Raw genomic sequence first — 17,870 nt, 5'->3', positions numbered from 1 at the left:
ACAGAAAGACAAAGAGAAAGAAGAGAGGTTGTAACTTATTTAAGTATGACATATGTGAGAGTTATTCTCAGAATAGGACTAGATATGGAAATATCCCTAATCTGAAATCTGAAATGCTCCAAAATCCAAAACTTTCTCAGTACTTCCATGAGGCCACAAATGGCAAATTCCACACCTGACCTCAGATGACAGGTTGTAGTAAAAACTCAGGCACACTGAAAATACTTTATAAAATTATCTTCAGGCTACATGTCCAAGGTATATATGAAACACAAGTTTAGATATCTAAAAAAGATATCTCAATACATACATGAAAATATTCCAAAGTCAGAAATCTGGTCCCAACCAGAGGTACTCAATCTATATATTCCTTTCATGTGACTGCATTCTAAAGTACAAGGTTTCCATGTTGATACAAATAAGATACAACAAATAAACATTGGAAAAAGACTCCACATCTATCTCTCTTCCTCTCTTATATACATGCACACAGGAAAAAGTCCTTGATAAAACGGTTTTCAATAATAACATTTAGTTTACTCCATAAAAATGTAGAATAAGATAAAATATTAAAGATTAAGAAACTAAAAAATTTTAAAAATGAATAAATGTAGGCAAATTAATACTTAGTGTTTTGTTTCCAGTTTCCTATTTGGTATCCTAAACTTCATTTGCATGAAAATTGAAGCAGAGAAGAAAAAGGACTACAGAAAGATAACAGAGCAATATGGAAGATTCCCTCACAACAACCTAGCTATTTAATATGAAAGGCACAGAAACATATAATTCCTTTCAGAGAGAGTTTAATCAAAATTGTTACATAAAGTCTGGTTCCTGGAAATTCATTTGAAAATGTAACTTATATAGAACACTCATTCCTTAGATATGCTAGATAAATTAATCCGTAATGTTAATACTCAAAAGAATGATTAAGTTGATAAGTTGTTGTTTATAAAAGGTAGTATATCAAAAATGAACTCATTTAAGTGTTCTAAGTATTAAGTATACACGTATTCACAGAAACATAAAATTCAAATTGGATATGGAGTTCTTAGTGTGATAATCTCGTGTGTTACATAAAATTCCTTTTTTACATTAAATTACATAGAGTTGATGAGCATCTTTGGATGATCACCACCAAAAGTTAATCAAGTTTACTTAAAAAATTGAGACTTGACACTTTAAGTAACAAAAGGTATAATCTTGTTTTAAACACAGTGAAAGCAGAATGGAAAAATTTGATAAATGTATACCCAGTAATATTTCTTCATAGCCATCATGAAAAAACAGATATACTTACAGTGGTCTTTTCAAATTCGGCTTCAGATGATGTTGGTGACAGAGGACTTATGGGGCTTAGAGATGGTGAACTCTCAACACTGGAGACATATTCAGGATCAGGAACATATAAAACCTGTAAGAAAACATTCACATAAAAAATGAGTCAAACAGAAATGTTAATAATTGAATGATGTTGATTAAGCAAATATGAACTAACAAATAGAATAAAATACAAATTTTCAGATTATAAGAACATTTATTAACATAATGGGTCTATGGAGTAAAAGTAAAGGATATTGAAAAATTAATTCAGATACATTTGATGAACATGCTGCTGAGATATGGTAGGGAAACAATTTTCAAGTACTACTATAGGTGTTCATTTTCAAGGCAGTTTGGCAATACCTAATAAAAGTAAAAATGCACATATCTCTTTGACCTAGCAGTTCTACTCCAGGAATTTACCCTACAGAAACACTTATATATAAACAAAATTAGATATGCATGAGAGTGTTCATTGTAGCCATGTTAACATCAGCAAGAACAGAAACCGCCTAAAGCTTATTGTGACTGAACTGACATATACATCACTATGCACACATGAAAAAGTCTGCTGTGCTTAAATAGAGCATTTTCCAATAATCAAAATTAAATTTTAAATGAAGAAACAAACAAAAGCCCTAAAAATAAAAAGGATAGAATATTTCTAGAAGTAGAGGAACCTGGTAACTGGAACTGGCTGCTTCTGAAAAGGAAATTGATGAGAATGAAGAATACATTACCTTTAAAAATGTTGGCATTTTTTATCTTATACATGTATTACTTGAACATTTTTAAAAGCTCTTTAAAACTATATTTGAAAAGATAATTTACAATTATTTTAGTATTTTTTAAGAAACTCAAACAGACATAAATGACAATTTTGTAGAAAACAAAACAAATCTCACGAGATTTATTCTAATCCTAAACCATCCATAGTATTATTTATGATTTGTTCAAAGCATTCATAAAATTATTTTTATCAATATTTTCTATATTACTAACTACAAGCATTAAATACTTTCTACTTAATGATTCTAAACATCAACACATTTAAAAGAAAGTAATACCTGTCCAGTAACAACTGCTCGGGAGAATAACTTATTTAGTTGAACAAGCTCGTTGGGTGTTGTATCAAATTTCAGGGCTATACTATTCAAAGAATCCCTCGATTCAACCTGTTTAAGAAAAATATATAATAAATCATTTCAATCTGTTAGAATAAAAACTACTATAGTATTTAGTGAGTACTAATATATCTAGAAAGCAATCTTAAATTTGATTAATAAAAGTAGTTTTTATCTTTGGAGACATTTGTCAAGAAATATTATGTTTTGTTAACAAATAACCTCAACTTATTATAAAGTATATGCTTATCAAAATATATGTGTGCCTCTAATTAAAGCTATTTCAAAATACCAAATACAATTTACAAAACATAATTTGGATTTTACAAAGTCATTTAAAATACTAAATTATTCCTTTACATAGTTTCTAAAATATATGGAACTCCTCAAAACATAGTCATTGTATTTTAGTAAAGTATACCTGTATTAAAATAAAAATGCCACTTCTAATGATTTGACTGTATATACTCTTCCATTGATACATATAAATAAGAAAAAAATATTTGAACCAAGGTTGAGCAATCTTTTACTGAATCAATATAATTTCATGAATATATTTAGAGAAACTATAAACAATGGAATTTTACCAATTATCCTACAAAACTCACTTGTTTAGTCAATATATTCTAGTGAAGTCCTCCTTATATAAGGCATGTGAGAGCTCTGAAGAGAATACAATTAAGTGCAACTAAGTGATTTTAGTCTAAAAGGGATTTATAATCTGATTGGAAAACAAGATAGATAGAAATGGTTATATGAAAGATGAAGAACAATTTAAAATGGAACAACAAATACAACTGAAGCTTGAGTACAGTGTACTACATATCCCTAACTGTCCAGGAAAGAGTACAGAAAAGATTTAAAGCAAAGGCTTGAAGCGGGGGAAAGACTGAGAAATTGAGAGAAGGAAAAGAACTTTCAAAGTGAAGATTCAAAGATGAGTATTGAAGAGGGGAAAAGAATGAGAAAGAATGAGAGAAGAGAAAATAATTTTCAAAGTGAAGGTAAGAGACAGGGTCAAGAGGCAGAAAAATATAAAACACATTTGTGAGATACCTCCTCTTCCTCCTAAACTATCCAGAGTATCTTCATGAAGCACCGATTTTTAAAAAGATGATTAACTAGAATTGAAACTCTTAAAGGACAGGATTGAAAAGGTATTTAAAATTAGGTTGAAGAAAACTTGGAAAGTTAGGAAAACTATTTTAAATAATATAATATTTTCTTTAGTAGTTTTAATAAAACCAAACTTATGCAAATACTTGGGTTACTAATCTAGCTCTGCATCCTTCCATCTGTGTGAACTCCCTCACCTAAACAATGAACTGATATATCAACTAACTTTATTAAGAAAATGAGAGTTCTGCAACAAAATCATTTTGCAGTAACATCTATAAGTTTACGTAGGAGTCTCATATTTTCATAACTGTCTTGTAATTATCTAATTGTCTTATATTCCTTATTTTATCCTCATAATGCCTATAAACTAGGATAATGAAAGGTTAAAAAAGTAATGGTTATAAAGCAAAGGAATTAGTTTAAGGGCATATTATGGCAACAAATCTAAGATCAATGGGACAAGAGAATGAATGTAGAAAAACCAATATAACATTACTGCAGATTAGGTTTAAGGTAAATAAATGTAAAGAAATAGATTAAGGTACACAATTTTCAACTGAGATTAAAGAGTTTTTAATACATGGATTAAATGGAATTTTTATAGTAACAGTAGTAGGTCAGGGAACCAAATGTGAATAAGCAACTGATACTGTCTCTAAAAATTCCAACCTAGATGAATAATAGACTGAACAGAAATGAAATAAGAAAATCTGGTATTATGCAAGGATGGAGGAAAAAGAGGTTTGGTATACTTTTTAAATATGAAGTGAGAGTAGGAAATGCAAGCAACCCAAAAATCAAGCCTAGAAAACATTTAACCTTACTCCAAGTAGCTTCTACAGTAAAGTTATTAAACTCTGCAAGTAATAGAATCAATAGTAGAAAAAATGAAATGAAACAGGACAACTCACATTTGGAATCAAGAAGAGATGAAAAGTCAGTGATGTAGATGGAAGATACAATCAAAATAATAGCAAGCATACCAGGGCAGGGGCTGGGGTTGTGGCTCAGTGTTAAGAGTGCTTGCCTACCACATGTGAGGCACTGGGTTTGATCCTCAGCACCAAATAAATAAGTAAATAGTTAAAAAGAATACCAGGGCAATGAAGGATAATGATAGTAAAATGTAGTACAATTAGTTTTAAGAATAAAGTAGGGTTCTGGAAAGAGAAAAAAGAGACAGGGGGAGAGGATATAGCTAAAGATAACTAAAGACTGAAAATTTTTCTGGAATTTAAAAGAATGATATGATTCCTTAGACTGCTTAGACTGATGCTACACAATAACATAAGGTAAATAAAATAAGCTAAATCTAGACTTACCTATGCCACTACAGAATTATAAAGACAAAAGATGAAACTTTAAAAGCAACCAGTAAATCAAAAAGATTGCCTACAAATGTACAAAAATAAAATGACAACAGAAGACACAAGACAATGGATTACTGCCCACTGTCCAAAGGCTGGCAGATAAATAACTATCAACTTAGAAATCAATAAACATTTAAACTATGATGTTTAATATGATTTTGAGAAATGACAGGCAATGAAGATTTTTGGTATATAATATGATTTTCCAACTTCAAGTCCTCACTGAAAAAACTATTATAGACCCTCAAAAAGAAAAGTAAAATAGAAAGAATGATCAACAGAAAGCAACAAGAAAAAAGGTCACTGGGTTTGATAATTGGAAAAGCATTTCCATAGAAAAATACGGGAATATTAAGTTAGCAAGGAAAAAAAATATGTATAGCATTTTTAAGTTCTACTTTTGATTCAAACTGAGTGATTTATTCTGATTTCATAATTAAAATGGTATGTATGCAAGTACATATAAATGTAGATATACACATACACACACAAATATATATATGTATATATACACATACACATGAGTTTAACTGTAAGGTTACCTTAAGTACCATGATTAATTTTATTGACACTACATATAAGTGTCTGTAAATATATTTAAGCTAGATCCTAAATAGTAAGAGAGTATAAAACAATAATTTCTTAAGTTTTAGAAATATATGGTTCTTTTAGAATCTGGCATATGGAAAACAGGATAATAAAATGAAAAAAAAAAATAAAAGTCTAAAACACCTGTCAGAGGTTTAATATGATTTTCAGGAAATACTTGATTTCCTGAAGGCAATTTATAATGTTAGGGGAAAAGATTTCAGGAATTAACCTTTTCTGCAAAATAATGGTTCTTAATTTAATTTTAATTTTACAACAGATAACCCAAGTACTTTGATTACAAAGAATGTTAAATTTCTAGATTCAAAACTAACAAAAATTTTACAAGTCGTCACTATCATGATTATATGAACAGATATTTTATACCTTATAACTATCATTTGATGCCTTAATAACAAAAGGAATAGATCAAATTATTTTATTCACTCTTACTATTTAAACGTATTCTCAACTTTTCCATTATGTACAATTTTAAATTTATAACATGCTTTAATATTAGATTCTTTTGAAAGAGTAGTAAATGAATTCTACTTCTTAAACTGATTTCTAACCTTTTAAAAAATAATCCAATATCTCAAATTGTCAATTATATATTACACGAAAATTGAGTAAGCTCAGAATTTTGATAATTTGTTTAAGGTTTCATGAAAAATAACTAAGACTCATACTATAAAGTTTCATTTGAAATTGCTGTTTTCTTCATGATTAATTATAATTTATTAGAAAAGCATAAAATAAAATTAACTAAGCTCAATTAAAATAGTTTCTTTACATGTCAAGATTATCTAAATAAACTTTCAACCAAGTAAGCAGTGGCACTATATATCCAAAGTCAATTTCTCACTTCAGTTTCCTATAATAACAAGAAATGGAAAAAAAATTGACAGCAGGAAGATTTGATTGTCATTTCAAGAAACAGAAAAAAAAAGCTGCACTTTCAGAGCTAAAAAAACTTAAGTTATCAACTTATCTTTTTGGTTTTTTATCTGTCATTAACATTATCATTAGCATTCTTGGAAATAATGATGATCACCTTTCTAAAAAAAGCACATATTGTCCTAAAAGTCTAACCTAATAGAATTATTAAAGCATAAGAACTTTGACTCCCAGTAAATTATTATTAATATTAAATTTAATTTGGTGGAATAACACTTTGTAGCTCACAGTAAGATTTCTCATTAAGGAAAAAAAAATCCCAAAATGCAATTAAGAACTTAAGTGTTATTATTAATAAAAGTTATCCACAGGGAAGTACAGATTTTTTTAAAATAAGGCAATTAACAATATTTCCATATTTGTAGTAAGAACAGAAAATGTCTTAAATAAGATGATTACAAAGATAAGTTCCAGTTTTAAAAGCAAATAACTTACAGTATACTCAATAGTCCCTTTAGGTTTCTGAAAAGACATCCTTCTCCCATCTTTCTTGTCTAGGGTCTTTTTTTGGCCAGTGTCTGAAAAAGAAAAAAAGAGGCAAAGTCCTATTAAGTTCATTTCCTTTCAGAGTAATGTAAAGGACTGCTGAATAGAATTCATTGGGCAAATATCTAATTCACAAATAATACAACTTGCTCTCTCAGATTCCCTGATCTGGAGAAAAAAAAAAATAACTGTCAAAAAATGGAATTGATCAGTACAAAGCACTATAACAATTAGAAGTCAAATCAAAACACAAGTAACTGTCAACAGAAAAATTTATACTACAAGTTATTAAAAGCTAGATCATGGGCCATTACTTTCTACATATTTAATCTGTTTATAAGCTACCTTAGAAAAGATATTTTAAAAAAATATACTTGAAGATATATATACATGTTTATGTATTTGTGTGAGTACATGAATATATACACACGTCTTACAGAATCTTCTCTAAAATATAATATTATTTTCCTATTTAAGTACTATGAAGTAAATTAACATTCACATAACATTTCATTTCATGTATTTAATTTTAGATTATGTACTGATTATTTTTCATTTGCTTATCATGACATTTCATTTGGACATTTCCTTATCATAACATTAAGCTACTTGTTTCAGTTTAAACTCTGCCTAAGGTTAACCTTATCTATGCTTCAATGCAATGACTACCATGAATTAATAAACTACTACTCTTATCTAAACCCTTAAAAATGAATAAAATGGAAATTTCTGAAAAGCTAATTTAAAAACTCAAAATAGTAAAAAGAAATGAATGCTACGTTTGCCCAAGATTAAAAACTAGTTTTCAAAGACGAGTTACTTCCACCTCGCTGAAATAATCAAGAAGAATGTATGTTTCACTGTTCTTCCTCTATCCAAACTTAACTGATATTTCAACCACACTAGTTTATTTACATGTACCTAAGTAGCTCAGTTGCTGGGCAAATAGTTTTAGTGAAGCATATAAATAATAACAACAAAGTCTGAACTCCCCAAAAGCCAGTTAGTTCTTCAATGCTTAAGAATACTATTCTTAGCCAGATGCCCTGGTGCATGCCTATAATCCCAGCAGCTTGGGGAGACTGAGGCAGGAGGATCAAGAGTTCAAAGCCAGCCTCAGCAATAGAGGCACTAAGCAACTCAGTGAGACCCTATCTCTAAATAAAATATAAAATAGGGCTCGGGATATAGTTCACTGGTTGAGTGCCCTGAGTTGTATCCCTGGTACTCCCCCTCCCCAAGATTACTGTTCTAAATCTTTTTGATTACTCAGGACAACCCAAGTCTCATTATTAATTACATGGTATCTTTACATTCTACATAGTATCTGGAACAGTTTTTAAAATTATTATCTGTTTTTAATCTCTCCCACTAAACTGTAACCTTTAAGACACTGCCTTTGTTTTACACTTCTCAGTGCTTAACAAAGGACCTAACATAGCAAGCATCTAATTTGAATGAACTGATGTTTTGAAGCAGCAACTTGATCTATACCTAGAACTACCACAATTCTTGCTAAAAAAACAAACAAACAAAACGAAATAAAACAAAACAAAAAACATTAAATTTTCCATAAGGGAAAGTAGACAGTTAATAATTCAAATATTACAACTTCAGTGGAAGTGTGTATATGTACACATACATACACATTCAACTTTTGTGTCCTATATATTTATTCTTCAAATTTGAAGAGAAAAAAGACAAGAACTCAAGTGAAAAAAGTGGGCCAAAGATATGGTCAGAAAATTCACAAAAGGTTACAAAAATGGCTCTTAAGCTTATTAAAAGATATTTAATGTCACTCATAATTTGAGAAATGCAATTTTAAACTGCAAGATATATTTCTCCCCTATAGGTTTGGTAAAAATTCAGAAACTTGCCCACACACTACAGAAAGCAGATATTCTTCCATATTTATGGTTGTAATGCAAAATGCTACAATTTTTATGTTCTTAAAATAAAACAACATTATTTTTCTTCATCATATTTAACTCCGCTTCTCTGATGGGAAAATAAAACATTAAAATATTTTAAATTGTCTTAAACAGCAATTTATTACTGCATTTTCAAAAATGGCAAGGGAGTCAAAATCATTTTATTTTGCAATTTAAGTTTCTCAAGCAATGCACAATACAATTATAGATTACTTTTCACTAATAATATATCTCTCCTTAATTGATTTTAGTAGTTACCAATAGTTTATAATTAACTTTGTCTAATATCAGTTGGGCAATCCTTATTTGAAATTATTGGGACCAGAAGTGTTACAGATTTTGGATTATGTTGGATTTAGGGATATTTATTGTAGGAGATCAAAAAGTTTTAAAATTTTGGAGCAGTTCAGACTTCGGAATTTTGGATCGGGAATACTCTACCTCTAGTAGTTTTTCAACCTATGTTTCATAATCTCTCAAGAGTGCATCACACATTTAATCACAAGAAAATTACAAGTACTCTAATTTTCAAGAACTTACCATGAAATGCAGTTTGGGGCAAGAAAACTAATTAATATAATCATCTCAGAGTTTAAAGTTTGAAAACAAACTAAAATATTTATTCATTTAAAACAGATATTTTGTAACAATTTTATTATAAAAATAGCCCTAAATTTTAATTACCGATATTTTTTCATAAATATAAATGCCAGAACACAATCAACTATTTACTTTTTTCTATCAATATGGCAATACAATCACAGAATCACAGTATCTGAGAGTTCAAAGTGATCACCATTGTTACATAGTATGGGCTCTTCCTGAAGAAGTTTAAAGTACCCTTTAAAGATAGCAAATATGAATCTGGTTGGGACCTATTTTACCTCACAAAATTTATTGCAGTTTAGAAATATATACTTTGACCTAGCTATCCCACTCCTCAGTCTGTACCCAAAGGACTTAAAATCAGCATACTACAGAGATACAGCCACATCAATGTTCACAGCTGCTCAATTCCCAATAGCCAGATTGTGGAAGCAACCTAGATGTCATTCAATTGATGAATGGATAAAGAAACTGTGGTATATATATATATATACAATGGAATATTAGTCAGCTCTAAAGAATAATAAAATTATGGCATTTGCAGGCAAATGGATGAAATTGGAGAATATCATGCTAAGTGAGATAAGCCAATCTCAAAAAACCAAAGGACGAATGATCTCCCTGATAAGCGGATGACGACACATAATGGGGGGTGGGAGGGGGGCAAGAATGGAGGAAGAAGGGGCTCGATAGAGGGAAAAGAGGGGTGGGAGGGGTGGGGGGGGAAGGTGAAAAAATAACAGAATGAATCAAACATCATTACCCTATGAAAATGTATGATTACGCAAATGGTATGCTGTTACTCCGTGTACAAACAGAAACAACATGTATCCCATTTGTTTACAATAAAAATAAATTAAAATTTTTTTTAAAAAGATGTTTCTTAAATTAGATTATAAGCTTGAGTGACAGTGGGTTCAGCAGATAAGCCACTTGTCAAGGAACTTGGACAGGCATGCCATACCACGTTCTTGGGAACCAAGGCAGGGACGCCTCCTGTTTCTGGGTCTAGCATGGAATGTACGGGATGGATGCCTTCCTACATCCATCTCTCTTGGACATCAGTACCACTGAGGGACGCCCAGGGTATTGACAGATGCTGGCTTTATCTTACCAATGGGAAATACTCCCTCCCTGGGTTTTAAGCTGTCCGGGTTACTGCCCACAGTCTGACAGTTTTTGACCTTTCCATGGCTGCTGATGGGAGACAAAAAAAATTATCAGGGACTAGGAACATAATGGTCAAAAGTGCCAGAGGTTTAAGCTTTTTGCCTTTCATGATCAAAATGACAATTTCCTTGCTCCTTAGCGGCCTGTCTGATATCCGTGTGGGATGTAAGCTGCATAAGCAAGTGCCCAGACCCAGTGAGACCAGAGGGGAGAAATGTCACTTTAAAATCCAAGCAGCTATGGGACATAAAAGCCTGTTTTTTCTTTTCCTTCTTTTCTGGTACTCTGGAATTATGCTCTTCCAATAAGTTCCCCCCTACATGGTCTTCTTCTCTCTCAGGATGGACACAGGGAAGAAAAATGGAAAGAGCCCAAATGGGTAAGTTTTCTTTTTCTTAAAAACCTTTTTCTGAGGACTTCCCAGCCGCCGCCCCCCCACCCCCATTCCTGTGCCCCTTCACTAGAGTAATTATGACATCTTTTTTTTTTTTTTTTGGTCTTTGTCTTGTTCTGAACTCAAGTTTTCTGATTTTAATGATGAATTCACCTTTTCTCTGGAACGAATTAGTCTTGTTTTGTCTAACTGAAGCTTATGGCCCTCTGTTTTTCTTTTCGTTGTCTTTATTTAGAGGCCAGGCGTTCAAGGGCTAACTCTCCAATAGTCTAGAAAAAGAAAGACACCTCCTTAAAGAGCCCTAAGCTGGGAAAACAACAGAGGTGATATGAGGGTGAATCTGCCCCATGAAGGATGAGTGGCCAGGTGAACCTCTGACCTCGGCATCCCCATAACTGACAAGACTCTGTTCCTACTGGTTCTGGCTTCGCAGGCTCTATTTTCATTTCTGAGGGGCTAAATTTGACAGTCTATATAATAAACCTTTATGGCTTTTTTGTAGCCTACCGTGGAAGTCATACCTGGCAAAAAGCTATAAAATCTTTGTCTGCTGTTGATTTTTATGTATATGTGTGCACACCTGTGTATTCCAAGTCATGTCTACATGTCTGCTCGTGTCTGTATATCAGATACATGGTACCAAAATTGGCATATACAGTACTCATAAAATTTTAAAAAAAAAGGATTCAAAAAATATATATACTTACTTGTGGTCTATTTAATAAGATAGCAGATAATGTTTATCAACTCTTTACTACATGCCAAGCACTTTTATAAGTACTTCACATCTATTATCTCTAATTCACTGACCCTGTTAAATAGATATCATTATTATCCCCATTTTACAAATGGGGAAACTGAGACAGAGAATTAACAGCAACTATACAACAAAGAAAACACTGATGGAATTCAAACTTAGTTTGGCCTGAAATAGAAATAGTAACTATTCTGCTATTTAAAACTACTCACTAGAATATCAGCTTCATGAGGGCAGAAGATATGCTTGATAGTCACCACTATAGACCAGTGGTTCACAACCACAGATGATGTCTGCCCTCTGATCCCCAGAAATAGCAGGCAAAGCTTGGAGACTTCTGTTTACTCAAATTGTGGGCATGTTACTATTATCTAATGTACAGAAGTCATGGCTATGTTAAAAATTCTGTAATGCACAGGACCGTCTCCCATTATAAAGATTCATCAATCACAAAATGTAAATACTGCTGAGGCTGAGAAAGCCTGTTAAATACTCAGAACGTAGTATAAGGCATGGTATACTACTGGTATTCAATAAATATTTGATAAAGAAATGACTAAATAAGACTTTCCCTGAGATCATCATGTTGATATAATGAAAAGATAAATGGAGTTAGATTTTACCACACTATTATCAGAAGTCAAAATTTGAATTATGTAACGCATATGTTCTCTAAGATGAATATTACAAGTTTTGATATGGTGTTTTAACAGGTTAACCGAAAATATTTTCTGACTTCTACTCTAATTTTCATTTACTCAAGTGGTATTTAGACAGTACTGATTAATTTGCCAATAAAAATTTTTATATTTTATTCCTTTGTTACTAATTTCGAGCTAAATTGCTAGGTGGCAAAATGAAATATTCAAATTCAAACCTCTGAAAAATGTTGAAACTTGCTTTATGAGCAGGTGTAAATTTAGAAATTTTCCAAATATGCTCCAAAAGAATGCATATACTAACCTGTCGGATGTAGTGTGTTTGTCCCTATGCAGGTGATCAAGTTTGCTACTGTGTTGTTCAAAACCTCTGTGTCTGTATTGATTTGCTTTTGTGTGCTTATTCTGATGGAAGTTGTTAAAATCTGCTGCTATGACTATGGATTATTTAATTCTTCACGTCTCCTCTACTTTGCTTTCTGCATTTTGAGACCATATTATTAGGTTCATATAAAATATTACTATCTTCCTGGAAAATTGAATGCTTTCTCAGAATATTCTAAAGTTGGCTTTGCCTAATGTTAACATATCAACTTTCTTTTCATTAGCATTTGCCTTTACTTTCTAATCTCAATCTTTCTGGATCTGAATGCTTTTGATATATATCTAAGTAGGTCCTTTGCTATTTCTATTTATTCTATTTCTTATTTGTCTGCCTGTTGTGCTAATCTTCTCTCCTTTCTTTCATTCTTTAGATTATTATTTATTAAATTTTCATTTTGCTACCATTAATTTGGAATTTATATAGTCTAACAATTCTTTTAGTGGTCATTCCAGAGATTACAGCCTGGATTACTGACATATTGATCAGATTTCAATATTAAGTAGTATTTTTGTTATCCTTTCAGATAAGGATATTAAAAACTGTGTTACTGCCAAGATTTACATGCAATATTTTGTTACATACTTTAATTACATGAGTATATAAAAATCATCAATTATAACATTTTTAGACAGACAACATTCATTTAGTTTTATCCTCATAGCTATCACCTTTATTGCATGTCTGGGTAATTTCAAGGTCACAATAATTCTAGGTTGACAAGTACTCTTAACATTGTAAAGATAAAATCAGTTTCCACTGTTTTCTGATGGAAGATTATTTCTTCAAATTGACTAAGTTTTTTTTTTCTTTTTTTTTCTTTTTTTTTTTTTTTGGTCTTTAGTGTGGTTTCCACTAGGGGCTCACAGGGATTTTTTAATTTGCATTTGTGAAATAAAGTCTTTCTTCTAATTGGAGTTTTCAGTAATTCTCTCTTTAATGCTTCTGTACCATTCTTTCTCCCCTTCTGGGATTCAAAACTTCTGTTAGAACTTCTCATTGGATCTTTTATTGAGCTTACCCTCTCCTCTATATTCCATTCTCATGTCCTCTGTTTATTCTGGATATTTTCTTCCAACTTATCTTCTAATTCATTAATTCTTCTGTGTTGTCTAGATTGCTCTTAAATCCATCCACAAAAGTCCTAATTTGGTGAATTATATTTTTCAGTTATAAAATAGGCATTTTAGTTTCTATTTTTCTAAAATATTCTCAATTAGCTGAGAATTCTCAACACAGCCATATTAAATCCAATAACTATATCTAAAGTTCCTGTAGGTCTGATTCTAGTCACTGCTGTTTCTTATATCTTGTTTTGCCATGTACCTAATTATAATTTGTGTGAATACTAAATTTACAAAACTTTCTACAGAAATAATTTGACACAGAGAGCTGTGTTTCTCTAGAGTATTAGTGTTTGCATCTGTCAAGTACCCAAGGACTTTAGCAATACCAGATTTTGTTAATGAAACTGTAGAAATGTTTTTTTGGGGGGACGGTACCATTAAACTCAGGGGCACTCGACTACTAAGCCACATCCCCATCCTATTTTGTATTTTATTTAGAGACAGGGTCTCAATGAGTTGCTCAGCACCTAGCTTTTGCTGAGGTTGGCTTTGAACTTGTTGATCCTCCTGCCCTGACCTCCCCACCACTGGGATTATAGGCCTACTCTACTGCGCCGGGCTTAACAGGTGAACTTTTGAAAGAAGGAATTTTCATTGTCTTTACTCCATCATCTCCTACTGATTCCACAATGAACTGAAATCACTTCTCTTTTCCACAGAGTTCACTACATGTGCTTTGGAGTTTGAAACAAATAAATTGTTTATTTGATGGATTTATTTATTTATTTATTTTATGGGGATTGGGAGAAGGGACCGGGGTTCAACCCAGGGCCCTTAACCACTGGGCTATATCCCCAGTCCTTTTTTTTAATTCTGAGATGGAGCTGCACTAAATTACCTAGGGCCGTGCTAAGTTGCTGAGGTTGGCTTTGAACTTGTAATCCTCCTGCCTCAGCCTCCTGATTGGCTGGGATTACAGGTGTGCACCACTGAGCCCAGCCTGACGGATTTATTTTTTCTTTCAATTTTATTTTACTTAAACTTTGTGAAGCATCCAATCAATTCCTTCTGCATGCATCTCTATACCTTTATTTGGAAGCATTATACCTCTCTTCATCTTCTACTCACTAATGTACCCCCCCCTTCCATAACCCCTCCTCCATCTAGCCCTTAAATATTAACTAAGGGCTTTTGGGTGGCCCTAATCTAGGTGAAAGTGCCATTATATTAAAAGTCTATAAAGCCTTGTAACTTAAAAGTATATTCCAGGAACCAGCAGCACTGAATCAGCTAGGAATTTGCTATGAATGCAGGACCTCAGGTGCTTTATCAGATGAGCTGATTCATGATTGATTTGTATGCACAATAAATTTGAGAAATACAAAAATGGAGATTTTGAAGGAATCAAACTTGCTGACTGAATAATTGACAAAAGAAAAGGTCTTTACTAATAACTCCCTACTTAATGACAGCAACACTAAGAGTTTTCAAATTTCTGTCAAACTAATATAATTGTTTCTAAACTAGTCATTGTGATAGACTATATTATTGTTATGCTGTATTTCTCCACAGGGAGAAATAAAAAATATACATCATCATCCAACTGATTTTACACATAGCTATATGACTTGCTTTGCCCAATGGAATAAGAACAGAAATGGTATAACTCTTCCAAGGAGAATTGTTTGGAGCTGATAATACATTTGTTAGTTTTTCTTTCACTCTATCTCAAGACCAGAGATGTTCTATACAGGGGTTGCTCCATCGACATGAAGTCTAGAGAAAAGATGTAATTCCTAAAAGATTATTCCACATACACAAACGTGTGATAGGCACACAAATCTGACTAGTCCCATTTGTGCTCCTGGTTAAATTACTGTTCTTTGAATATAAAAGAACTATTCAACAATTTATGTACAGAAAGCAAATTACCTTCCAGAGGAAAAAGAAAACTGTCTTGTATGAGACCACTCTACTGAAACTATTCAAAACCACAAGGGCTAAGGTACGTCAATTATATCAAAATATGGTCTCAAAATGATAAAAGAACAGAAAATATTGAATAAAAAACTTTAATTATGAAAATGAGGTTGAAAATTTTACAAACATGGCAATGTAAACATAATATAATGAGAAATATCAGGATGTGAGAAGAAAAATGGGAGATGAAATTGCTAATCTCATATCAAACATGTTTAATATAGCCCACCTAAAACTAAAATAAGATCTACTTATGTTTTTAACGGGTTACCAAACTGTTGAATATTTTTTTTGAGAATCTATTCATTACCATGAGAAATTAAAATTACTTTCTCATTGTAATGAAATATTATCTTTCATTCCCCATACTTCCTCCTCCTATCCATTCATCCATGCTATAGTTATATACACACAGAAGAGATTCCAATAGTAATCTCTCCTAATATTAATGTCGTCTCTGGATGACTGAATTTAAGGTGATTTAATCTTTACAATAACTTCTTTATAGGTAGTATACATCATTCTACTAAACAAACTAACAAAAAAAAAGGCTTTTTTATTTGTTCATGTCCATGTAAAATCCAGTTTTAGCAAGAACCTGCTAAATCAGTTTTGCAGGAACACCCTCCACCCCCAGATACCTGATCAACTTCCACAGAAGATCAGAAATCTCATCCTCCTCTGTACTCCAGAGGTGATTTACTGGGTTTATTTCAACAAGAATCTCCTTTACTCCTGATGTTACCTACCTCTTAAGTAATTTTCCATCCACCTATTCCCACCCTACCTCTTGGCTATAAATTCCTACTTGTCTATACTATATCTGAAATTAGACCTAATTTCCCTCCCCCATTGTGAAATTCTACTACCACAGCCCATATACCTATGGCAACATCCTAAAATCTCTTATCACGCATTAATAAATGTTATTGAATAACTTTTCCTTTAATACTAGTTGCTATCATATTGGATGATGCAGATACAGAATCCAGAATCCAATGCTGGGCACGGTGGCACATGCCTGTTTGTTATCCTAGTGGCTCGAAAGTTCAAAGTCAGCCTCAGCAAAAGCTAGGCACCAAGCAACTCAGTGAGATCCTGTCTCTAAATAAAATACATTTTGGGGTTAGGGATGTGGCTCAGTCGTTGAGTGCCCCTGGGTTCAATACCTGATTATGCCACCCCCGCAAAAAAAAAAAAATCCAGAATCCAAATTCCTCAATTCAGTTCCTTATTTGTACCAGCCCTATTCAAGTTATCATTAGCCACATTTGATGTCATATACTACTAAACATCACAAATATAGAACATTTCCATCACTGAAAATTCTTAGTAATAGTTCAGAAAGTATAAAATCTAGATTGTCTATATAATCAAAAATTTATGGTTTAATCAAAACCCTATCCCTCAGTTCAGACCATGAAATAACTGCACATTTGGATGGTGCTGACCCCATACAAAGCTGCCTTTACTACCTACCATTCTGGAATTATACCACTGAAATAATTTTAAGAATAGTGTTTTTAAAAATAGTTTTCTGAAACTGGAATCTGCACATACTCAAGGGATGAAATTTTATGTTTGGTTTTTGCTATATTATAGAATATCATGAGAAAATTTTTCTCTTTATTCTTAGTATGTGGATAGCTGTGTTTCTCCTGCCTCCCTAAGCACAGGTTTATCTTTGTATTAGGGCCAATGTGATTCATGTCTGATCACATTTCCCTCTTTCACTGACTGCTAGAAAACAAAAGCAAATTTTTGGCCTTTCTCTAACATTTGTGTCTGAACTTAAAACATATGTTTCTTTTTTGTACTAGTACTACTCATTGAATAAAATTGATTAAGAGTCTCAATATAAGTTAACTGGTGAGTATGAAAGGACCTTTCACAGAGTAGTCCCTCCTCTACCTTATTGACAGTTTCACTTTCCATAGTTTGTTACCCCCAGTTA

The 17,870-nt window shown here is 32.1% G+C and overlaps 1 protein-coding gene across 7 annotated transcripts in view; it reads right to left on the bottom strand.

The window, feature by feature from the left end:
- The window catches only part of OXR1 (oxidation resistance 1), a 431,786-nt gene that overhangs the window by 59,353 nt on the left and 354,563 nt on the right, over nucleotides 1-17,870 (bottom strand). For all 7 annotated transcript variants that reach the window (XM_079105185.1, XM_079105187.1, XM_079105190.1 and 4 more), the window contains 3 exons: nucleotides 6,917-6,999; nucleotides 2,391-2,498; nucleotides 1,301-1,414 (listed from right to left, as the gene is read on the bottom strand). In XM_079105185.1, coding sequence (XP_078961311.1) covers nucleotides 1,301-1,414; nucleotides 2,391-2,498; nucleotides 6,917-6,999 — 305 coding nt within the window. The remainder of the gene's footprint in view (nucleotides 1-1,300; nucleotides 1,415-2,390; nucleotides 2,499-6,916; nucleotides 7,000-17,870) is intronic.

Source organism: Sciurus vulgaris, assembly GCF_902686455.1.
Source record: "Sciurus vulgaris genome assembly, chromosome: 1".
Lineage (NCBI taxonomy): Eukaryota > Metazoa > Chordata > Mammalia > Rodentia > Sciuridae > Sciurus > Sciurus vulgaris.
This window is presented reverse-complemented; position numbering and strand designations above follow the sequence as displayed.